Source organism: Diabrotica virgifera, chromosome 2 (assembly GCF_917563875.1).
Source record: "Diabrotica virgifera virgifera chromosome 2, PGI_DIABVI_V3a".
NCBI lineage: Eukaryota > Metazoa > Arthropoda > Insecta > Coleoptera > Chrysomelidae > Diabrotica > Diabrotica virgifera.
The window spans coordinates 13,581,851-13,608,452 of NC_065444.1; the positions used below are offsets into that span (position 1 = coordinate 13,581,851).

Below are 26,602 nucleotides of genomic sequence, written 5' to 3' on the forward strand. Positions count from 1 at the left end.
CCTTCTCTGTCGGTTCTTGTGTTTGTTGTTCTGTGTCTTCTATTCGTTGTTGTAATTCTGTTCCTGTTTGGCCTTTATCGTTTACTAATTCGTCAAAATACTCTGCCAATCTGTTTTCCGTCTGGTCTCCCAATAATACCATTACCATCTTTATTTCTGCAAAACATTGTGCTTTTATTTTGTGGCACTCGTGTCTTCTACTATTTCTAGTTGATTTTTCAGTACTTTTCTATTCTTTTGCGTGTATAATTGTTTAGTTTTTTTTTTAGTTTTATAATGCTCTTTACTTTTTCTGTGTTGTTTTCCAATTTTGCTTTTTCCTATGCGCTAGGATTTTTTGCAGTCCCCATCAAACCAGTATTCTCTCTTTTTTTTCTGCTTCCCCAATGCTAAGGGTCTGCCGCTTGCATCATGACTGTATTAGTTCTCATTCCCCCTCTAAGTTTCCCGTTGTGATTCTTCCCAATCTCTTGTTAATTTCTTCCTGTGTTCTTTTTGCTACCTCTTTATCTTAGAGCTGCTTTACTTGGTATTTTTCCGTTGTTTTCCTTTTGAAGTTATACTTCTTTAGGCGCGATTGAGAATAAAATTTCATAATATTGCGCGCATGCGCACACAGACAGTATGGTATAAATGTTATAAAGGATCTGATTGGGTGTTAAAATCATCTGTCAATAATTGTTCAATATGGAGATTTTGGATAAACAAATTAATGTTGTGTTGTTATTAGTATTAGTAATATTAGTTTTTATTGTTGTGATGGCAGAGAAAAATAAGCAGATGAGCAAATGATGATGAAAAATAGTTTTTAAAAGCGACAGGTACGTAATACAGTCAAACCTGCCATATCCGGATCAATGTGGCGACAGACCGATCCGGATATGAAAAAATCCGGATATCAAGACCACTACTTCTTTTATAGTCTCTGAAACGTTTTCTCCTTCATACATTCCAGTAATCAACGCCGTCAATAACTTTCGTCGATAGACACGTTTTATAGATTCTATAATACATTATTTCGCCATCTTTTAGTTCTTCTTTTAGTGCGTTGTCCAACAGGAGGCCTGTCTGTCTCGGTAGATTTCGGTAGACCCGGACGGCGCAGAACCGTCCGGATATGGGGAGGTCCGGATATGAGGAGGTCCGGATATGACAGGTCCGGATATGGCAGGTTGTACTGTAATTGTAAATGTTTCAGTATCCTAATAAAAAATTTCATACCTACCTATTTGGAAAATTTAAAAAGAACCTACTAAAATAGTATATAATGCTTTGATTTACATAATTTGATTACGATCAAAATTTCTATCAATATTCACCTAATATATTGTTTTCTTACTCTATGTTTTGTTGTATTCTAATATTTCTTTCAATTCTAAATAATTTCAATTCAAAATCAAAATAATTTGGTTAAATTCAGAACCGTCAAAAGTTTAATCCGTTTAGTTAGTTGAGTTGATCTTCTCACATGATGACACATGGTCTCCGTGGGTAAAAGTTTAAGGTGAATGAATTTCAATACTAACTGCGCTAATAAGCGGGTTCGAACACCAATGGAAACTTTTATTTTTTTATTTTTTTTATACATTTTATGATTGTAAGTTTATTCTATAATTTTTTTTTCAGAAAATACGTATTTAGTTAAAATTTTTTCCTACATTGTTCAGAAATCATTTGTGGCATTTTTCAATGTGTTTGTTTGTGCGTGTTTTATTCTTTTATTATTTTAATTTTTGGCACTGTTTTAATAAAAAATTTTGAGAAGTAGTAAGTATTAAAATTAGTTTAATATTTAAATAAAATATAAATAAACTGTTTAAAGTATATTAATTTCGTTGAAATCATATAATAGAAGTATAACTTCTTACGTGTGTACAAAGTACACACACACACATTATTTTCTTGGTTGTTTGGGAATTTTTTGCTTAAGTTTAACTGTTGTCAATATATGGTCACTGTCGACATCTGCTCCTCTGTAGCTTCTACAATCAGTCACGGATCTATTGATTTTTCTTTCAATGAGAACATGATCTATTTGGTTTCTCGTATTCCCATTGGGAAATACAAATACAATGGATAACAAGGCGAAATAAATAATTTGAAAACTTTGGAGGGATCGAAATCCGTTTATTATTTGCACCGTTAAAACAAGTGTCATATATAAGAGTTTATTTGTTTCATTATTTTAACTTACAGTTCTAATATTTTTTAGATTCAAATATTCCATCTCCTAATTCACAAGATAGCTACACAGTAACATCAACCAACTTCAATCTGATAGAAGACAAGCGATTCCAGTACGTCCTTGCTGCTGCAACTAGCATAGCTACTAAACAAAACGAAGACACGCTAACGTATTTAAATCAGGGACAGAGTTATGAAATTAAATTGAAGAAGCTTGGGGATTTGTCTTACTACAGGGGAAAAATTCTGAAGGTAAGTCCAGCAAGCCAAAGCAATACGTTAAAATAAGTTGAGTCTGAATTTCTATAAACCACTATCTGAAGTTTAACACATTAAGCGCCACATTCAAATTTTTCGTTTTTGCCTTCAGGCTCCACGTTCAGAATCTCAATGTTAATGTGATTTAAATTTAACTCACTTAAGACTGGTCCAAACAGGGTATGCGTTAAATACAACTCACGTGGTGTTTAATGTGTTAACTCGGTGGTACTTCAATACCTTCAGATATCATATTATTTAATCTTGGCTGCGTCAGACACTACTTGGCATTACCTTTCAAACGCGTGTTTAGTGATTAAAATCGGTTAAACCGTTTAGAAGTTATCGAGCTCCAAAATTTACCCAAATTTACGACGCTAAACTTGTGATCGGGCAATCAGATTTCATTTCTCAGTCATCCCAATTAGGGGAGTGCAATTAGAACGAAAAGATACAATGTTTCGGAAAAAATCAAACAAGGTTATATTTTTCTACAACTTTTTTTGTTAGTTTATAAATATGTTAAAGTAAAAAGTTCTACTCACAAATTTCGCCGCTAATTGTTTATTAATTGTTTAAACAATAACAATTGTTTTGTACAAATAATGTTAAGAATATGGGTGAATTCAACATTTTATTTTGATAAAAAATGTTTTTATCTTAGTTTTGATTATGCTGAACCCAAATCTGACATTACAATTTGCAAATTCAAAATGGCGGATTTTTTCCTAAAAATCCTTAAAAAGTAGTTGTAAAATCCGAATTTTTTTTATAAAACGTGTTTGTTTGCATATATGTGGATATTTTTGAGAGGTTGCTGAACCTGAATCCAATTTTGATAATTTAAATTATAAAATGGCAGATACAAAATGGCGGATAACTTAAAAAATAGTTGTAAAATCATAATTAATTTACAAAATGTATTTATTTCTACATATATTTATTTTTGAGTGCTTTGATAAATCTAACTTAAATGTTAACATTATAAACTATAAAATGGCGGATCCAAAATGCGGATTTTCTAAAAAGAACATAAAAAAGAACATTTTTGTAAAACATTTATTGTTTTTATTTTTAACAGGTTGTTGAATCTGAATTAAAGATTAAAAATTTAAATTTCAAAATGGCGGATCCAAAATGGCGGATATTTAAATGAAAAACAAGTAGAATCCAATCAGACAAATATGGAATTTCATTCTTAAAAAAAAATAAACAAATAATTTTCACAATAATATTAAAAATTAAAATGTATTAGAAAGAATATTTAAAAAAAAACAAATTTTCGATTAGAAGGATATAATTACATATTGAAACATAGTTTTTAATTTTAAACAACTTTTCTTTATAAAAATTTTCGATATTGTGAAATATAAAGGTACTTTACTCTTGAGTGAAATTAATATTTTTGACATACCTCGTACAAAATTAACAAAATTTGATACTTGACGGTTGCATCTTATGTTATATACGATGCAGAGTATTTTATAAAAAATAACTTTTTTTCGTAAAACTGATATTAAAAAAGTTATCAATAGGTTCCAAGTTACGCAGACATACTGTATAAAAGCTAAAAAAAAATTTTTTTGTTAACCATTTATTATTGTTGAAGCTTATTATTAAATGTATTTTAGGTAAGTTTTACAGAAAAAAGTTTTGATCACTCTTTATGTACATTTTTTCAGCTGGTAATTTTCGGTTTTTGTATTACCTTTTTGTTATCTTTCTTAGTTTTCTCAAAAATAAATTGTTTATTCCAATTTTAAACTAAAATAATTAAGTGTTTTTTAAAGATTACATCGCAAGCTTTAAAAAAATAGCAAAAAAATTGTATTAGATTTATTCAAGATTGAGTAATACCGTCTTAAACTGGTGGGAATTCTGTAAAACTACGAAGTTTTCAAAAATTACATTTTTTGAGACATCGTATTATTTGAATTAAATTTTTGAGATTTTTTTTTGAATAAAACATCGTTTAGTAAGATGATTGAGAGTTAAGTTGTGCAAATTTGAGAGTTTTATAAGTAAAATTGTATTAGTTACACATTTTTAAATTATTTTTAAACAAAATTCATGTAAGGCTCACTTTCCACCCACACCGTACTTATGTCCATACATTTTATTTCTTTTTATTACAACCATAAGATAGCTTATTTCATCTTCTTTCATGTCCAATTTGTAAAATTTCTTTTGATGCATTAGTTAAAGAACTACATTAAAAAAACTCAACTGTGCACTTCTTCCAACGCTAGTTTACAGTGCGCCAATGTGTGTGAGAAGGATGACTTTAGCGTTATAAATAAAAAATTACAGAAGCTAGAGATTTAATTTTAGAAAAATCTTTATAAAAGATTTTTTTTGTAAAATTTTATGAATTTTTCAATGGTCAATTCAGTTTTTTTCTAAAAATTATATTTTCGGAGTTATTTAAAAAAAAACATCAAACTTCGTAGTTCATTTGTTTAATAAAAAATGAAGCACTAACTTCTCGAGTAGAACTTTTTGATATGTTGTTTATTAAACATTTCTTAATGAAATTACAAAAAGTTCTATCTTGTTTGATTTTTTCCGAAGTGAAAATCTAAATGCACTCCCCTAAATATATTTTTTCAATCTATCCCGAATAAAAAAGAATCTCGTGTACATTCTATGGGCACTAAAAAAAATAGATTGAAATAAAAATTGGAATGGCTGGGAAATGAACGCGGATTGCCCGATCACAAGTTTAACGTCCGGACCATTAGACTATTTCGGTGATAATGGTTTATGGTAGGGGAGCACAAGCGGGGGTTTTTGCAGTTACTCGAGCGAATCAGATTATCACATGAGGAGAAACCTGGTACCCTGCAGATATACCTCTACCATATATTGGCTCTTAATGCAGGGGAGTTCGTTAAGGGGGGCCCGAAAAAAAATCTATCCTTAGAAAAACTCGAAATCGTCAGATTAAGATAAGGTAAGTTACGTACATGCAAAACAGTGTATATGTATTTCAAAAATCTGACGATTTGAGTAAGGAAATGGTTGAGTCCCAAAGTTTCACAAGAAAAAACCGAATATTTCGCGAAATGAATGACAGATCGAAAAACTAAAAAATACAGACTCAATATTTTTCAAAAATCTATCGAATGATACCAAACACGACTTCCCACGGAGAGGGGTGGGGGGTAAATTTAATATTTTAAATACGAATCCCGCGATATTTCGCGAAATGAACATCAGATCGAAAAAATGAAAAATACACTTATTCAATATTTTTGAAAAATCTATCGAATGGCACTAAACACGACCCCCACAGAGGTGGGGTGGGGGATTACTTTAAAATCTTACATGGGAGCCCCCATTTTTATTGCAGATTTGGATTCCTTACGTAAAAATAAGTAACTTTTATTCGAGACATTTTTTCGAATTATGGATAGATGGCGCTATAATCTAAAAAAACAATTATTGGAAATGGAAAATTAAATTAAAAATGGACAAGTCCCCACTAAAATGGAAAATTTTACTCAACTTTTTTGAAGTTATACTTCTTTAGGCGCGATTGAGATTGAGGGTGAATTTATATTGATCTGCGCGCATGCGCACACCGACCGTTTGGTATTAGTCTTTATACGGGCTCTGATTGGGTGTTGAAATGATCTGTCAATAATTGTTCAATATGGAGGTTATCGGTAAACAAAAATGTTGTATAATATATTAGTTTTTATTGTTGTGAGGACAGAAATAAAATCAAATTTATAATTATAGTGACTTTTTAAATAGTTTTGAAAAGCCACAGGTACGTAATTCTAAATGTTTCAGTTGTATTCCAATAAAAAAATTATCTTCATACCTATTTGGAAAATGTAAAAAAAATAATGTACTTACCTAGTACTTGCTATGCTATACCCCTAGTAGGCAATGCTTTAATTTACATAATCTGATTACGAACAAGCTTTCTACAAATTTTCATCTAATGTATCGTTTTCTTACTCTATATATTGTTGTATTTTAATTCGACAAAAATCAAACTAATAAAAATTCATATAAACAAAATGTCAAAACGTTGTTCAGTTTGTGTATATTCCCACATGACGTATACGCGAAGGTGGTGCAGTTTGAAATCGCTTCGACTCTCGTACGGAGGGATACACGGGAAGTAGGTTCAAGCCCAATGCAAGTTATATAATTTTTTTATTTTTTTTTTATAGATTTTATGATTGTAAGTATATTATTATATAATTTTTTTCAGAAATTTTCAGTATTTAATTAAAATTTTTGGCAACAATTATTGTTCAGAAATCATTTGTGGCATTTTTCAATGTGTTTGTGTGTGTTTTATTCTTGTATTTTTTTAATTTTTGGTATTGTTTTAATAAAATTTTTTGGAAATTAGTAGAGAAACTGTTTAAAGTATATTGATTTCGTTGAAATCATATAATAGAAGTATAACTTCTTACGTGCGTACAAAGTACACACATTCTTTTTTGGTTTTACGACCTACTCTTCACAACCCGATAGGTCCCCAAAGCGCTCGAGTGACTGCACATTTAGCATACTTTGCTCCCCTACCATTAGTAGTGTGTTTCACTTAACGTATTATTGAGAAACGTTACATTCAAGTTTATATATTTAACTTATAAAAAACTTTGAAAAACTCCTGATATACGAATAAAATACCGTTAAACGCAGTAAAAATGAGTGGCACACACAATATTCCAGCTACAAAATAGCTGTTATGAATATTACGTAGCGCAAAAATGTATTTTTATTTTGATAAAAATAAAATTATGGTTTCATTTTGAAAGATTTTTTCATATTTGAAATAAAATGCGCCATAAAAGAATACCGTTGATAAAGTTTGCACTTTGAGGCTTTTGCAGCTCGTTTTACTTAAAATATTATGGAAAAATCTTTCAAAATAAAACTAGAATCTTATTTTCCATCAAAATGAAAATACATTTTTGCGCCACGTAATATTCATATCAGCTCTTTTGTAGCTGGAATATTGTGTGCGCCACTCATTTTTACGGCGTTTAGTGGTTTTTTTTATTCTTGTACATAATACACACGTACTAAATGTCATTCTTTTTCAGACTTTCATTCGTGTATGTTTCCATGAGAGACGTCTTCAATACATGGAAAAGGAGCAGATATTATCATGGCAGAGTTCCCGCCCAGGTGACAGAATACTCGAAGTAGATGTGCCGCTTTCTTATGGGGCTTATGATCTGACCCAACCAACTAATGCTCTGAATATGATTCATTTTAACTGGGATCCTACTAAAGAAGTCGGCGTATATATTAAGGTATGTAAGTTTTAAAAATGTAGATTGTATTGGTATGATTGTCTTTTTATCGGAAATACTTAAATTCATATCAACTTTTGAAAATTCTCAATTTTTATTAACTACCATAACTATGTATAATTTTAAGGAATGTTTTTTTTTCTTAGAAAAATTATTTTTTTTGCGAAATATTGAAAATTAACATTAGAAAATAATATAGTAAGTGTAAAACATGAAATTTTTTTCTTAAAACCTAAAAAATAGTCCGTTCACTCTAGTGGTCACTATGCACTTGCGGAATCGCGGAAGCGTCAGTTACTGGTATAAAAATGTTCAAAACACGATGGACACAGCGGGTCGTTGCACCTTTTGCAGATCTATACTTAACTCATATTTTGTAAAACCAAAATTTAATTTATTGTTTTAGCCAGCATATAAATTGGTCTGAAAGACGATATCATCCATTATGTCTGCGGTGAAAAGTGATAAAAAATAATCGATGGGATTGTTTCCTTGAACATGAATATTTTCTGTTCCTCTAAACTGTGGCAAAGTTACTGACCCTTACATGCTGTCATTGTATTGCACCATTTCCAGTCTTTTTTCTGAGCCTTTTTTGGTTTTTTCTCTTGATTTTTATGTTTTGATGAAAATGCCAAAATATGCTGAGCTAATGGAATGTTATCTTCACTCATATCATCGTCACTGTTTTCTGGCTGTATTTCTTCTAAGTCACTCTCAATAATTTGGTCTTCAGCCGTTACATGTTCGAGCGAATACGTCTCTTCGTCATTGTAATCAGATTCCAAATCTGAACTTTCTAGTAAATCATAAATAATGTCATCATTGTCAATACCTATAAATTCTTCATTTTCTGGCAAACAGAAAGGTGTTTCATCCCTATTGTCGTCTTCATCGGCGAAAAGTACTTTCTGAAATGGAATAAAATGTCCCATTGAAGAAGTAATATTATGTCAATAAATAAAATTTATTTATTTCCACTAAAATAATATAGGTAAGTACATAAGAAATGCCCTCGAAAATCCCTAAATAAATAATAAATCTGACAAGAAAATAACAAATAATATGTGAACAAGAAACCTACTACCCCTCTGAAAATTATACTCATACAACATACCACAAGAGTGGTTACATATTGCAGGATGTCCACTCTAGTGGACATGACTTCAAGGTGATATTTTCAGTGAGTTTTCAATTATTTTGAAATTATAAGAAAGGCTAATTGTATAAAATACATAATTCTATAAGAAAAATATTTTCTTACCTTTTTTTTTGCTTTTCCATAGAAACTACGGGCACTTATTTCAGGCAGTTCACAGGTGGCCATCGCGGTCAGGTGATTTATAGATACTAACATAAACAAACTTTGACTTTCAAAATAAATATTGTAGATGGCGGTAGTAGTTACTTGATTAGAGTCCACTGAAAGGGATTTCATGCATTTTGCACAAGTTTCATAGAATTAAAATATATTTTTTGAAGTTAAAAAAATCTGTCCACTGGAGTGGACTCAATGCATGAGAGGGTTAAGGAATATAAATAATATATTAATAAATTTTAAATTAGATATCAAAATTAATCTTTTTATGATCATCTAATAACTGTATGAAGTATAAAAACATGAACTTTTTGGTATATTTTCCAACATAGTAAAATAAGCACATCAAGGCCTTTCATTCCGGAAGAAATGTTTGTGCCGTTCTTACTTAGAGCTGTCTAGTTCACTTATTGCGGTGAATCACTCCGCATTCTTCTTGTGTATTGGGCCAAAGTTTGTTGTATGACTTAGCTTTCGTTACAATTTTCCTCCGCTCATTTCGATATGTGCATAGTTCCCTCCAGTTTCTCACTTTCGGGATTTTGATATCTCCCATGACTTGGTCCTCCCATCTCTCTCTCTGGGGTTTCCCCTTGGCCTTTTAGTTTCTGGCTTCTATCTGGTGACCGTCTTAACCAATTGGTCGTTTTTCCTTCTCTCTATGTGTCTCAGTCATGTCATTATCTGCGCTTTAATAACCTCTTCTATCTTAGTTCGTGGTTCATTCGTCTCATTTCTCCGTTTTCTATTCTTATCGGGCCCATAATTCTTCTGAGGATTTTCCTTTCGGATAATCTTAATTGTGAAGCACATTGTCTCAGTTGATTATGTAACTACTGGTCTGATTTTAACTCTGCATATATTCAGTTTTGTATTTCTGAATAAGTTCTTGTCCTTCATTAGCCTATGATATGTCCAGTATGTTTGTTGTCTGCTAGTATTCGCTTCGTTACTTCTTCACTTGTCTTAGTTTTGCCATTAACAATTACTCCCAAATATTTAAATTGTTGAACTCTTTCAAAAGTGTAGTTTTCTATCTTGATTTCTCTCGTCTTGTTATCTTCTCTTCTAGAGTAGAGTAGATATAAAAAATAGTAAAATCCTTTATAAAAGGTATATTTAAAATCCCTAAAAAGGGCTACATTACAATCACATAACTAGTTTTCGACTCGTTTACCAGTCATCATCAGTGCTTACGTGAAGTTTACATGCTAACCACCAAGATATAATTTACAAAAATATTAGGGTCAAAGCCCTGTAAAAGTAATCCGTTAAGGAAACATCGATTGAAAATACTGACTTAAGCAGACTTGCTGCTACACTTCCACCATGTGAACAAGTCGAATCACAGCTCAGATGTTACCTGGGGCATATTAGCAAATATTTCAAACATCCACGCATAAGTCAGTATTTTCAATCGATGTTTCCTTAACGGATTACTTTTACAGGGCTTTGACCCTAATATTTTTGTAAATTATATCTTGGTGGTTAGCATGTAAACTTCACGTAAGCACTGATCACCAGTCGAAAACTAGTTATGTGATTGTGATGTAGCCCTTTATAGGGATTTTAAATATACCTTTTATAAAGGATTTTATTATGTTTTGTATTACATGGTATACAGCCAACTACAGAAAAACTTTTTCCTTGTGCATTTTTAGAGTAGATATATTTTAAAATTTATAAACATTTTCAATTTCTTTGCAACACGAAAATGCAGCAGCTGCATAATACTCTGGAATATTAAATCGGAGAGTGCAAGGAAGAGTCTATACCGGTTTCGGAGGTGTTTTCCTCCTCGTCAGTAGTCCCATATCCTCTTCTCTCCGATTTCTCCAGACTCTTCCTGCACTCTCCGATTTAACCAGAGTATTATGCAGCTGCTGCATTTTTGTGTTGCAAAGAAATTGAAAATGTACATTTTAATTCATTTACTCTTTTGTTGAGTACTAAGGAATCTTTCTTGTTGGAACTTTTACCACGCTGAGCAGATGGGTTGTGAATTATTTAAAATTCTCTCATCTTAATTTCCTCGGCATCCTGTATGATTTATAATTTTTGAAAATCTCGGGAGGTTGTAACCAAAGAAAGTATTCCACCTGTTGTCAATCTGGTGTTATGGGAACGATATTTATTGTCGTTTTCTGTGCTACTTCGATTGATAATTTATTTCGTTAGATATATTTTGTTTTTCCTTCGTTAATTTCTAGACCTCTTTTCCGTGCTTCATTTGCCAGGATTGGTACTGCGTCTTTTAATATTTTTTTGTCTCATCTCATAAGCACTATGTCATCTGCATAATATGCTACTATTTGTGTTGGAAAGTGGGCTATAGTTCCATTAATTCCGTTGCCCTTGACTGTTCCTTCTATTGCTATGTTGAGTAGTGTGGTTGACAAGGGAATCGCCTTGTCGCACTTTTGTTTATATCGCGTTCATCAAGAAATACAAATTCGAATAAAGGAAGAAAACAGAAATTGGTTGAATTAGATATCTATGAAAAGGAAGGAATACAGGAATTACACAAGTAATTTAACGATCATAAAAATTAAAGGAATCAGCAAAAATTACGAAACAATAATAATTACTGAATAGGGAATTGAATAACCCTTCAAATGAGCTAGCACACGACCCCTATTCTCATTTAAAAAAATAGTCGATTACATCATCACGCCCAGATGGATGACGTCACTAGTACGATATATATAATCGTAAAAATCGTAATTTAAAAATTGAATAAATTTTGTATTTTATATTTTATATTTTTTTCTAATTCAGTAAATAAAGCAGTTTAGAGGGGGGTCAAAATATAGTGAATAACTTCATTGGGGCCGACCGACCGGTTCTGTCCCGTCATACAGCTGACCGACTATAATAACTTTTATTTATATTCAATTTAGAATGTGTGTGCTGATTTTCAGCCTTAGTAAATGGATTTAATTACCTCCGCAGGTAAGCAACTTTGACAAGCTGTCAGTACCACCTGTTCTACGGTTCGCTTGACCGACCGCAGTATGTTTCTCTACACAATCACGGTAATCAACTGTGAAAAAACTAGCTTAAGTAAGTTCAGAAAGATTTTTCGGCGCTGCCTCTCCGTCTATACTGACTTTTCGTTCTTTGCATTTTTAATGACAAATTCAACTTCTTTCGTTAATATTTCCGGGCCTATTTTATCGTCTTATGTTCCGCAACTATCATCATAGCATTTTGTCATATACTATTTCCGTTATTTATAAGGACGGAAGTCAAACCAATTCATTGCATTTTTCTATTTGTTTCAGGTTAACTGCATCAGCACAGAATTCACAGCCAAGAAACATGGTGGAGAAAAAGGTGTTCCGTTCCGCATCCAGGTTGAAACGTTTCAGAACAGCGATCAGAATACACATAACGCGCAGAAGATACTCCATGCAGCAGCTTGTCAAGTGAAGGTGTTCAAACTGAAGGGGGCCGATAGAAAACACAAGCAGGATAGAGAGAAGATTATGAAACGTCCCCTTTCCGAGCGGGAGAAGTACCAGCCTAGTTACGAATGTACAGTTTTGAATGACGTAAGTAGATCAATTTATTAGATAACTTTAATACAGTAGATTCTCTCTATAACGAACACGGTTATTACGAGGTTTCGCTTATAACGAGGTACACTAGATGTCCCATGAAATTTCTATTGAACTGTAACACCTCTATAACGAGGCATATTGGTTATAACGAGGAAAAATAAAATCGTAGAATATGTATCTTTACCTGTTTTTAGCGCAGTAATGGCTATAAATAAATACCCCAACTACCTGTATATAGAAATATCCAACACCTGTGTTATTATCGAGGCCAGTGCTGTAGTAAACTCCACCGCCTGTAATAAACATCTTGCTGTTTCTCTATCGACCGATATTGATTATTGTAGAAAATTTACAATTTACGGTGGCGAATTCTCATTGTTCAGGGCGACCATCAACACCTAATAAACTACGTAAGAGGCATCAAAACATTATTGTTGTTTGATATAACGAGATCCGCTTATAACGAGGTAATTAGTCCTCCATTTCAGTTCTCGTTATAGAGGGAGTCTACTGTAATACCATATAAATAATTGATGGATTTGACCGTTACTTGATAGATATTCATTTTATATAACAATAAAACACTAAAAACTTTTGTTTTCAATACTTCCACAAAATGTATTTAAAATTATTGTCACTACAGCTATTTCGGCAGAGTACCTTTCTCAAGTGATGTAATTTTATTATCCGTCTACACTTTATAGTCTTTACCTGAATAAGTTGACGAGGGGAGGGAGCTGTTTGTCTCAAGTTGGTCATTCAGAATTATATCTTTATTTTTTAATTTCCATAGATTTTAATAAGGCCTTTATTTTGAATATCATCATCATCATAAGTGGCTCGACAATCCGTTGTGGATCTTGGCCTGCTCACAAAGAAGTCGCCACTCCTGTTGATTCCTGGCAACTTCCCTCCATCTTCTGACCCCTAGAATCTTTAGGTCTTCTTCCACATCATCAATCCATCTTCTTCGTAGTCGTTCTCTACTTCTTGTGCCCTCTGGTTTTGAAAATGTTAAACATCTTCGTGTATTCGTGGTCTGACATCCTAGCAATGTGTCCAGCCCATTTAAGTCTCTGAACTTTAACGAATTTCACAATATCTGGATCGGTGTATAACTGATACAATTCAAAGTTGTATCTTCGACGCCATAGCCCATTTTCATTTACTGCCCCAAAAATCTTTCTAAGAATTTTTCTCTCAAAAATGCCAAGAAGTCTTTCATCACTTTGAGATAGGGTCCACGTTTCAGCTCCATATATCAAAACCGGTCTTATTAAGGTCTTGTATACAGAGAGAGTCTGTAATTTGGAATAAATTCAATATCTCAAGTACTAATGGTTTTTTTGAAAATTGCTCCGACCCGTCGATTAGTATTTCAAATTGTTCTTTTTGACATATAATAATAATGTATACAGCGTCTTCCAATTTAGAGATTTGACGTCACCGTTGATTTTCTTAAATGGCAACACTGCCATTTTGATAGCTATTTTGATAGGGTGTGTAAAGTTATACATCACTGCAAAATATCAAATTTTTATTCTCTGCCATTTACAAGATAATAAAAAATAACAAAGTTATGTCTGTAATTTGGAATAAATTCCATAATTCAAATACTAGTTGTTTTTTTGAAAAATGCTCAGACCCGTCGATTAGTATTTCAAATTGTCATTTTTGACATAAAATTATAATGTATACAGGGTGTCCCAATTTAGACATATGACGGCATCGTTGATTTTTTTAATAGCAACACTATCATTTTCATAGCTATTTTGACAGGGTGTGTAAAGTTATACATAACTGCAAAATTTCAAATTTTTATTCCCTACCATTTATAAGATAATAAAAAATAACAGTTATGAAAAACAAGTAATCAAATAATAATGAAATTTAATTATTTCAATTAAGCAAATGCTCATAATATTGCCCATTGACCATTTGACAATAATTGAGGGCAACATTATGAGCATTTGCTTAATTGAAATAATTAAATTCAATTATTATTTGATTACTTGATTTTTATTACTTTGTTATTTTTTATTATCTTGTATATGGTAGGGAATAAAAATTTGAAAATTTGCATTTATGTATAACTTTACACACCCTATCAAAATAGCTATCAAAATGACAGTGTTGCCATTTAAGAAAATTAACAATGACGTCAAATCTCTAAATTGGGACACCCTGTATACATTATTATTATATGTCAAAAATGACAATTTGAAATACTAATCGACGGGTCTGAGCATTTTTCAAAAGAACAATTAGCATTTGAATTATTGAATTTAATCCAAATTACAGACATAACTTTGTTATTTTTTATTATCTTGTAAATGGTAGAGAATAAAAATTTGATATTTTGGAGTTATGTTTAACTTTACACAGTCTATCAAAATAGCTGTCAAAATGGCAGTGTTGCCATTTAAGAAAATAAACGATGACGTCATATCTCTAAATTGGGACACCCTGTATACATTATTATTGTATGTCAAAAAGGACAATTTGAAATACTAATCGACGGGTCTGAGCAATTTTCAAAAAAATAATTAGTATTTGAGATATTGAATTTATTCCAAATTACAGACTCTCTCTGTATATTGAGCTTTACTGCACGTTTTATATTTTTATTTTTTAAATATTTATGGAGACCGTGAACAGTTCTGTTTGCTATTGCTATGCGTCTTTTTATTTCATCGCTTGTCGTGTTTATTGAGTTTACTAGCGATCCAAGATATGTGAATTCCTTGACTTGCTCAAAGGTGTGATTGTTAATTTGAATTCTCTGTTGGATATTTCGGGAGGTTTTAGAAACCAACATATATTTGGTTTTTTCCTCGTTTACCACAAGTCCTAATTCACTTGCCGCGTCCGCAAGCCTTGTAAAACACTGCACCATGTCTCTCATACTTCTGCCCACTATAACTATATCGTCAGCGAATGCGAGAATTTGCGTCGATCTATTAAAAATAGGTCCATTCATTCTAATATTTAATTGTCTGACTGCCTTTTCCAAGGCAATATTAAAGAGGAGACACGCCAGCGCGTCTCCCTGTTTTAGACCATTATTAACGTCAAAGAACGTAGAGTTTTCTCCTTGAATTCTAACGCACGAGCTTACGTTTTGCATTGTTAGTTAGGTCAACTTAACTAACTTAGGCGGGATCCCAATATCATTGCATTATATAATGCACTTCTTTTAACACTGTCATAGGCTGCTTTGAAGTCTACGAAGAGATGGTGGGTATCTATGTTATATTCTAGTGACTTTTCTAGGATCTGCCTATGTGCTTGAATTTGATGTATAGTTGACTTTCCAGCAGTAAATCCGCATTGGTATTGACCTACAATGTTCTTTGTAAAATGTTTAAGTCTTTCAAACAATACATTACCGAAGATTTTATATGCAGATACCAACAAAGTAATGCCTCTATAGTTCTTACAATCCAGTTGATCACCTTTTTTATGCAACGGACATATTACTTCCTTTAGCCACTCTTCTGGTACCAATTCATTCTGCCATATAAGAACTATCTGTTTATGGATTGTTGCAAAAAGTTGATCACCACCTTTTTTAAACATTTCCGAACAGATTTCGTCGATTCCTGGGGCTTTATTGTCTCTGAGATTTAGGACGGCATTTGACACTTCTTCTCTTGTTGGGTCTTCACTGTGAAGTTGATGATGTAGATTTTGTTGATTTTCTATGTTGTAACCTCCTTCAATATCGTTTATATTTAGATGTTCGCTGAAATGTTGTGCCCATCTATTAAGAACTGAGTTTTTGTCGTGTAGAATTTCACCGTTAGTGTCTCTACAAATTTTTAATCGTGGTTTAAATTCTCGACGGCTATTATTTAAGGATTTGTAGTATTTTCTTGTTTCATTTTTATCAAATAATTATATTATTTTGAATATGGTGAGTTTGAAATTGGTCATTAAAATAAAGATTATTATCTAGAATCTAGAACGTGAAGTGTGTACGTAGAATCTGTTTTTCTATTTTTGAAAGCCCTTTTGTGTTCTGCATTGCAGTTACTAAAGGCTCTAACAGTTTGACCGAAGTTTTTGGACAATCACCACGTGTAAGTTTGTATACACCGTTGTGTAAGTGAAAAGAAAGGAATAACCAGCTTTCGGGACAAACAACTTAAGCAAATATATTAAGAACAAGAGCCAAAAAAGTACTTAAATTCATACAATTCTTTTGCTTCTCTGATTTTTCTCCTAATTTGGTTTTTCATGTACCTATTATATGGGCACGTTATTGTCTAGGATATCATAAGTTATATAGGATTTATTTTTGTGTGCATTTGATGTCAGTATTTGTTTCTTTACAGATTTCGTGAGCTGTTTTTTTACATCAAGTAAAGCGTTATTGAGCCTATCCAAGATTTGAGATCTGACCTTTGGATCATTGACTTTTCTTATATTGAAGTGGTTGTGTTAATATTTTTCTGAAGCTATTTTCTTGTGGCATTTTAATATAATGTGGCATACTATTTTATGGAAATTAACCACAATTTTAAGTGAAACCTTAAAATAATCGTATTTTTTCAGTAGTTTCAGTAGTAGTAATCGTAGTTTTCTGTTGCTTCCATTGTACTATAAATTCTGCTTTATACAAATTGTAATCAGAATTTATACCTCCTCCTGGACATAAATTGCCAGGTCCTGGAAATAAGTCTACATTTATGGATTGCAATCCAGCAGCATTTTCAATCCAGCTGGATTTTTGCAAGATTGACCTAAATCCAGCTGGATCCAGCGCGAATCCAGCGAAATATGGAATCAAAATAAAAACACGATTTTAATGTTTTTTTTTGTCTGTATTCTAAATTTCTAAACAACAGAAACATGAATTATTTAGTTTTTGGAAGACCTTAAAATAGTTATTTTCCTAACTAGTACGGAAAGTGATACTTTCCCGCACGAGACTGCCGTTGACCCGAACGACGCGATAGCGGAGTTGCAAGCAGTCTAGTGTGGGAAAGACACTTTCCGCATGAGTTAGGAACAATATTTTTTCTAGGGCCGTACGTTTGGAAAAAAACCACAAAAAATAGAGTCATATTAATTTTGATTTAGGAGTGAAAATACACAAATTAATTCTTTGACAAGGTTGTCTAAACAAAACTTTCAATATAATGGGTTACCACGACGACGACATTGGTTTCCATGACGACGATTTAAAACCATTGTAATTGTCTACTGATTTGACTTTTAAATATTATGTCAAAATAATTTTACTTCATCGAATTATTGCGTTAATTTCATTAAAACATGAACACAATAAGATACATTTAAAATAAATTAGTAAATAATATCTAAATATTAGTTTATTGCATATATTATAGTATAATATAATGCCATATTAGAAGGTATTCTATTTTCCCGCACGCCGTGCGGGAAAATTTACTTTCACGCACGCCATGCGGGAAAGTTCAACTTTCGGAAACGAAATGCGTGCGGGAAAGTGGCTGTTTAAGCACGGCCAAAGAAAAAACATATTTTATCTATCGTCTAACCTAATTCGCATAGAACTGTACATGTAACCGGTTGCGGAGAAAGCCCTTTCGGCCTCTATGCTGGTCGGTTTTAAGGTCATAAAATAGTCATAGACCATGGACAAATGATCGCCTTTCACTCCTTCTGTCTCATAAACGGCCATTTCCTTTTCCAAAATCTTTTCGTAATATTTTAGAAAACCAGTTTTTCTTTGGTTATAAAAGTTTTCTCTTTCTTGATTCAATTCAATCTCAAGTTCAAGCTCCGGATTAGTTGACCCATCTTCTTCCATTATGTCCTCTTGCAGTGTTTCCACAATCACTTGTTTATTTATACGACTCAACAAATTTTTCATCTCTTGCCGCATTGTATTCTTTTTCGGCATGGGGAAAAAACCAGGATTGTTTAGTCCTTCGCCATACTTTTTCGGATTTTGTAAGTACACTAATGTACCTGTAATTTCAGAGAGCGTTCCGCGATTCTGTTGCGTAATGCTTCCAATGGATTGGCACTAAAGCTAGAGTCCTGGCTACTTAGTTTGTCTAAGACAAATTTCATGGTTGTGTCGGCCGTTATCAAGTGGACTCTCTTCTGCAAAGAGCTTCTACAGCCAGTTTCACCAGTTAAAGAGTGGCGATCAACTCATTGATTATTGACCACTCGCCAGCAGAGAATATTATCGCAGAATCAATGTCTATCAACGCTTTATCGATGCAAACTTTTAGGCTGTAGAAACTTTCCAGCATACTGAGCTACTGCTAGCGCGATAGAATGGCAAGTTGCCGACTCACGGCTTTGAATAAAGAGGCTAATGAAGACATTAAGTAACCTATTTCGAATTTGACACGTTTGCGGATCCGCGCTGCTGCATCCAGCATGTAAAAAAGAATGTGTGTGTACTTTGTACGCACGTAAGCAGATATTCTTCTATTATATAATAGGTAATTTAAACGAAGTAAATATACTTAAAAGGTTATTTGTACTTATTTTATTTAAAAGTCAAACTAACTTTCTTATCTACCACTTTCAAAAAAGAAGAATATCTTCAAAAATTATATAATAATATACTTACAATCATAAAATCTATAAAAAAAATAAAAAAATAATAACTTGCTTGGGGCTTGAACCCACTTCACGTCTACCGCGCCGTACGAAAGTTGACGCCATTTCAAACTGCACCAAACTCTCGTATACGTCATGTGGGAATATACACAAACTAAACGTTTACACCATAAATTTATATGAATTTAATAAAATTATTAGTTTGATTTTTGTCGAAATAAAATACAACAAAATATAGAGTAAGAAAACGATGTATGAGATGAAGATTTGTAGAAAGTTTGTTCGTAATCAGATTATGTAAATTAAAGCATTGCCTACTAATAGGTAACTACATTATTTTGTTTACATTTTCCAAATAGATAGGTATTGAAACTATTAGGTATTTCCAACTGAAACATTTAGAATTACGTACCTGCGGCTTTTCAAAACTATTTAAAAAGTCACTATAATTATAAATTTGATTTTATTTCTGTCCACACATCAATAAAAACTAATATTATACAATATTTTTGTTTACCGATAACCTCCATATTGAACAATTATTGACAGATCATTTCAAAATTTCAACACCCAATCAGAGCCCGTATAACAACTAATACCATACTGTCGGTGTGCGCATGCGCGCGGATCAATCAAATTTTACCCTTAATCGATTCGCCGCTAAAGAAGAATATCTTCAAAAAGCGCTGGATCCAGCTGGATCCAGCAATTGCAATCTCTATCTACATTGCTATAAATATAATTAATAAACTGCTCGGACGGTATTAAAAGAAGTATTTTAAAAGACGGTATTTTTCTTTGTTTCAGTTACCAAACGAAGTTATTATGCCATCACCACCTCTCTCACCTATAAGTACCGATGCTAACAGTATAGATAGGTAAGATATTATGTATTTATTATTTAAGATATGTTGAAAATTATATTCTGTTGTTTACTGCATAATTTAGATAAGTGTATTAACGTCAATATTGTTGGAAAAGCAGACAAAATCATAGCAGATGAGTTATTATTTATAACAGTTTCTTTATCGAGTATAAAAAATATCATATTCAGAATTTTGGAAAAAGTTTTTTTGTATCACAAACTAAATATACTATCACTGGGTAATGGATAAAGTTGTGTTGGAATGAAATATGTCAATTAAATGAATTATGAAAACTGTTTCGGCGGTCCAAGAGACCGGCATTTTATTAACATTGTGTTTGAAAAAAATATAATACCTTTTCATTAGTGAACAAGAACTTGAGCGATTAGGATTAACAGTACACACGTAGTGCAAGAAATGGATAGTAATTTTAATTTTAATCAGATACACTAATGCCCAGTTGCACCGTCAGACTGTAAAACAACTGATTTGCCAACCGTCAATTCGACGATTTAAATCAATGATCAATGGTTATTTTTCAAACGAGATGCACCATTCTAAAAAACTGTTGGTTTACAAACCGACAATATATAAGCGGCAACATCGTATTAGTAGGATTATTCCATCCTACAGATTATTCCATTCGAATCAGAGTTTGGTCTGTCAAACATGATTGTCAAAGTAAGTTTTGTAAGGTTATGTTAAGAAATTGAATTGCCAATGTCAATTATGTAACCAGCACTATTTTAGTTGATATCTAAAAATAATTAAAAATACATCTATATGCCTTGCTAAAATCAACTTCATTATACTTTATTACACTATTATACAAATACATTACACTATTATACAAAGCATTGTGATCTTTTGCAGATCTTGTAGTTGCTAACATATAAATATGTATTATGCATTCTATTTTCCAAATCGTCAGAAGGTAAACTCTTAAGACGACGATAATAAATCGGTTTTTCTAAATTAAGTGCGTTCGCTGGTACCTGTCGGCGATTAGTCGGTGACAATGCCTAACCTCATCTAATATAAATAATACCGTTAATAGATAAATATACAAGGTATATTTATCTCTGTATGCCAGAGGTAAAGGGTACTATGTCCATTTTTGTCAATAGTGGGATTACACTGCAGTTATAATGCACAAGTTATAAGTTACAAAATCAATCCAGTATTAAACAAGCAGGGCAAAGTATTACACTTTACCCTGTAATGTTTGTCATGAAGGAGAAACAAATTAAAGTTTACCATTGTATAATGCATTTTTAGTAAACATCTAGTACCATGACCCAAAAGATCTTGAAGAGGGAAACAGCACTATGTCCACTACATTGTGTTTTAATTTTTTTATTAAAAATAAATCAAGTTTAGTATCACAATTATGTGTTTCAAATAATACAATTTTGAAACGTATAATAAAGTTAATAAAATAAGTTAATAACACATAATAATAAAATAAAGTTTGTAGTTTAACAGTTACAATCTTAAATTTGTTTATTTTATAATGAATATAACAGCTTTATTTTATCTACATTCAAAACTACCCTGTATTTATGATTGGGTTCGGGGTGATTCCAACTCTATACGTGTTGATTAAATAAAATAAAATTAAAATTAAATAAAATTAAATAGAATAAAATTAAATTAAATAAAACTAAACAAAATTAAATAAAAAAGTAAATGAAGTAAATTAAAATTAAATGGAATTTAATGAAAGTAAATAAAAATAAATAAAACTGAATAAAATTAAATGAAATTAATGAAATTAGATAAAAATAAATAAAATTAAATGCAAATAAAGAAAATAATATTAATTTAAATACAATCAAATAAAGCTAAAAAAAATTAAATAAAAATAATAAATAAAATTTAATAAAATGAAAAAAAATAAAGAAATTCAAAAATGGAATAAAATAAAATAAACGAAAAGAAATAAAATACTTAAATTAAATAAAATTAAATAACATTAAACAAAATTAATTAAAATTTTTCTCCTGCTTACCGTTTGTCAGAAAAGTTCCGTTTAGAGATATTTATTGAAAATTACGCAAAATAAAAAAAATCATATTTTACCCAATTTGAGTCCAAAAGTTAAACTGTTCCACTTCTCTTCTATGAAATTTGTCTCTCGTTCTTCTTCTGTCCTCAGAATATTTCTACGGCTTGAGATATTATATTTTGGACACCGATTGCGCTAGATAAAAAATTTTAGTACGGTTCTACTCGGAATTCAGCAAGGAGTCTAGTTACTTAATTTCGTATTTTTCACCTCATTATTATGAGAGCTATGGCGTCATCGGCAACCCCCCTTGTGACGTACGGATATGAAGAATAGATAACAACCTATTCTCAGTCCTGCCGAATATAGGCGTAAAATTTCATAAAAATCGGTCAAACCATTTCGGAGGAGTATGGCAACAAACGCTGTAAAAAGAGCATTTTATACATATAGATGTAAAAATTTTGGTGGCTACTAAAATGACTATATAAAACCTTATAAACCTTCCCTGAATTTCTACAAATAATTCAACATCAAAATTAGCCAAATCGGTCCAACCATTCTCGAGTTTTAGCGAGACACACGAACAGCAATTGATTTTTATATATGAGATTTAAAACTATGGACATTACAAACACTTATTTTGACGAACACACTTTTTTAAAAAAATATTAGCCGGCAAGTTTTTAATCATTTGAACAAACCTACTATTTTTTCTCATCCATTACATTAAACGCCGCACCCTTCCAAACGATCCACTTCGCAGCGTAGTCGCCGGCGCTAGAAAATCGCCCGTTTCGGCCACGCTGTGGGTCCACAGAGTAGCGCTGCAGAGTAGCCCGTCTGGTTTGGCCCTTATGGCTCGCAAATTCAAAGGGTGTAGACGTAGCCCGATACTGGGCAGAAAAACTGTAGTCGGATCCAGACTCGAAAAAGTAAAAGTAAAGTTTGTTAAACTCTCTATACAGGGCTACATCAAAGACACAACTAGTTTTCGATCGGTTGACAGATCATCATCAGTGTAATCCTAAAATGTGTACAACCAGATAAAATTTTTTTTTTTTTTTTAACATCCAACGATTATTGCAATCTGTCTGATCACAAACAATAAGCAATACATAATATTATTGAAAAATAACACAGATGGAAGCCGCCCAGTGGCGAGCACCCAGTAAGACATATAACATTATAATTTTAAAATAAGACATAACAATTACTTGGAACATAATACATAGATCAAATTTAGTATAGTGGACAGTTCAGACAATAAAAATATGATTATTAAAAGTCTAAGTAACATGAATAAAAATACGAAAGAAGTTTAAAAATCACTAACACTAAAACATGATTATTTCACTGCACTATGACACTGCACTCTGTTGTTGCTCTGATGTCCAGATGTACTAGAGGTCCAAAGGGTCAGGTCTTTTTAATCGTCTTTCATGAGAAATGTTGAGCAGGTCTGTGGCGAGTGGATTTGGATGGCAGGATAGTCTTGTCTTGTATCTAGAATTTACAGCAGATATTGCTTCGCTAACTGTTGGTAGCTGTAGGTCGTGGTGCAATCTCTGGTTCGTAACATACCAAGGGGCATTGCAGATCTGGCGCAACACTTTTGATTGGAACCGTTGAAGTTTTTGAATGTTGGTATTACTAGCTGTTCCCCATATTTGTGCTGCATATAGCCACACCGGTTTTAAAATGCATTTATAAATCATAATTTTGTTCTCCAGGCTAAGATTTGATTTCCTACTCATGTACCAATACATTTTCCTGTAGATTAGGCCGAGTTGAAGACGTTTCTTCCAGATGTGGGTGCCCCAATTAAGTTTACTATCTAAATGAATTCCCAGGTATTTTACGGCGGTATTGACTGGTAGTGGAGTGTTATTTATAGAAACCGGAGGCGCGACACCTTTTTTTAAAGTAAATGTTATTTGTGTGGATTTTAAACTGTTGACTTGTACTCGCCACAATTTAAGCCAGCTCTCTAGTTCAGTCAGATGATTTTGCAATACCTCGGATGCTTCTGTTGCTATAGGATTTGAAGCCATTATAACTGTGTCATCCGCATATGTAGCAATTGTTGTATTAATGGTGGTTGGAAGATCCGATGTGTATATTAAGTAAAGTGTTGGTCCTAATATGCTTCCTTGTGGAACTCCAGAACATATTGGAAACAGGTTAGTAATTTCCCCTCCTCTTTTGACTTGAAAAAATCTATCTGTCAGATAGGATCTTAATAGTGAACTTATGGGATAAGGAAATATGGATTTAATCTTGGAGATAAGACCTACATGCCAAACTTTATCGAATGCCTGTGAGACATCTAGGAATGCAGCTGTACAGTAATTTTTGTGTTCGAGCGAATTTCTGATAGTTTTTACTACCCTATGAATTTGCTCGATGGTACCATGTTGTTTCCTAAAGCCAAACTGATAATTAGGTAAAACATTGTTGCTGTCTAATGTAGGCTCTAGTCTTCTCAGGAAAAGTCGCTCGAACACTTTAGATATAATAGGCAACAAGCTTATTGGACGATATGAAGATACTTCCGCGTGATCCTTATTAGGTTTTGGGATTAGAACAATTTGAGCTACTTTCCATTGGAGTGGAAAGTAACCTGTTTTTAATATTGAATTAAATATATAAGTAATTAAGCTTACACCTTCGTTGGGTAGATTTTTTAGGACCAAACTAGATATTATATCATACCCAGGTGACTTCTTATTCTCCAGATTATCAATTACTTCTTCTACTTCAGATTTCTTGAAAATTTTAATAGGCGGAGCCATTTGATATGGTGCGTTTATGACTTCATGAATATCTTCTTCTTCTTCAGCTGAGACTTCCCTCTGATGCGGTTGAAATACCTCGCATAAATGATTTGCGAAAGTATAAGCTTTATCTTTGTCAGTTTTAGCCCATGTGCCATTTAGTTTCCTGATTGGCATATTCATTTGTTCGTTGTCTTTAAGTTTTTTTGTTAGTTTCCACAGAGAATAATTTGTATCATCTGAAGGTGAGAGGTTCTTTAAATAATTGTTGATTCCATTGTCTTTATGTTGGATCAAGTTTCTTTTGAGTAATCTGCAAGCTCTATTAAAATTTGTTTTATCTTCTGGGTGTCTAGTGAGCTGCCACCTCTTTCTTAGTTTTCTTTTTTCCAGTATAAGTGTATTTATGTGAGCAGGATACGACTCGGAGTTGTGTGTGTAGGTAATTTCTGGAGTGGACGACCAAGCAGCTTGCTGAATAACTGTAGTTAAGTGAGTGACTGCATTTTCTATGTCCCTGTCACTTTTAAGAGGCAAGTTTAGGTTAATGGATGATTTTATTTCTTCTCTATACCTATCCCAGTTTGTCCTTTTATTACACAGTGTTAGAAGTTTAGGACAATTGTGAATTTGGCTTAGTAGGTCTATGAAGAAAGGGGAATGATCCGATGATAGGTCAAAAGAAGGAGAAATTGGGATATGGGTGTGTGTTATTCCTTTTAATATAGCGAAATCAATAAGATCAGGAATTTTTTGTCTATCAGTGGGCCAATAAGTAGGCTGTCCAGTAGAGAGAGAAGTTAAATGATTCTCATTAATACTTTTTAATAATTCTCGCCCTCGTGAGGTTATGATTCTGGAGCTCCATTTGTGATGTTTGGCATTGTAATCTCCAGCAGCAATGAAACGGTGTCCGAGTATCTCAAAGTATTCAGTAAAATGATCAGCTTTAATTATTTTATTCGGTGGACAGTAAACAGCAGATAAAATAATCGAGCCTTGTGAATCTTCTACCGACACTGATGTAGCTTGAATGTTGACTCTGCTAATTTTGTTTATTTCATGATGCTTAATATTATTTCTTATAATAATTGCCGTACCTCCATGGGCCTTTCCTAATGGATGTTGAGTTACGTAGGTTGAATATTTGGGAATATTAAAATAACTCTTAATAGTCATGTGTGCTTCGGAAATAAACATAACATCTAGATTATGAGAATAAATAAAAGCTTTTACTTCATGAAAATGATTAGTTAAGCCATTGGCATTCCAACAGCACATCTTAAGTTTAGTGTTGAAGATTAAGCTTAGATATCAGAGACATTATTAGATCAAACATCTTATCCATTCTTTCCATTAGTTTATGTACCACAAGTTCTAAATTGTTTTGTATATGTTGGGGAGTTGCTGTTTCTATTTCATGAGTAGTTTCATTTGTGTTAGTTGTATTTTTATTATCTTTTCCTGCAGCAATTTTCGCATAACTGATATTTGGTTGAGTGATTGACGAATGTGCAACACGAGGTGGTTGACTTGCGGTTTTTTCTCGAAGCAATGGAAATTTTTTCTTTTGCAGTTCTTTGTATACAGAACATCCCTTGTAGCTTGCAGGATGATTTTCTCGACAATTTACACATTGGACATCTTTTATATTCTTTTCTTTTGGACATTTAGACGATAGGTGATCTCCTACGCATTTTACGCAGCGCGGACTCCTGTGACAATAATTGTGTGTGTGGCCAAAATGTTGACATCTTTGACATTGAGGTAGTTCCC

At 32.5% G+C, this 26,602-nt stretch overlaps 1 protein-coding gene across 1 annotated transcript in view; it reads left to right on the forward strand.

Moving 5' to 3' along the window:
- LOC114338447 (transcription factor CP2-like protein 1) overlaps nucleotides 1-26,602 on the forward strand; it is a 126,351-nt gene that overhangs the window by 55,732 nt on the left and 44,017 nt on the right. Inside the window, exons 6-9 of the mRNA XM_028289051.2 lie at nucleotides 2,213-2,436; nucleotides 7,515-7,727; nucleotides 12,330-12,599; nucleotides 19,983-20,053. Coding sequence (XP_028144852.2) covers nucleotides 2,213-2,436; nucleotides 7,515-7,727; nucleotides 12,330-12,599; nucleotides 19,983-20,053 — 778 coding nt within the window. The remainder of the gene's footprint in view (nucleotides 1-2,212; nucleotides 2,437-7,514; nucleotides 7,728-12,329; nucleotides 12,600-19,982; nucleotides 20,054-26,602) is intronic.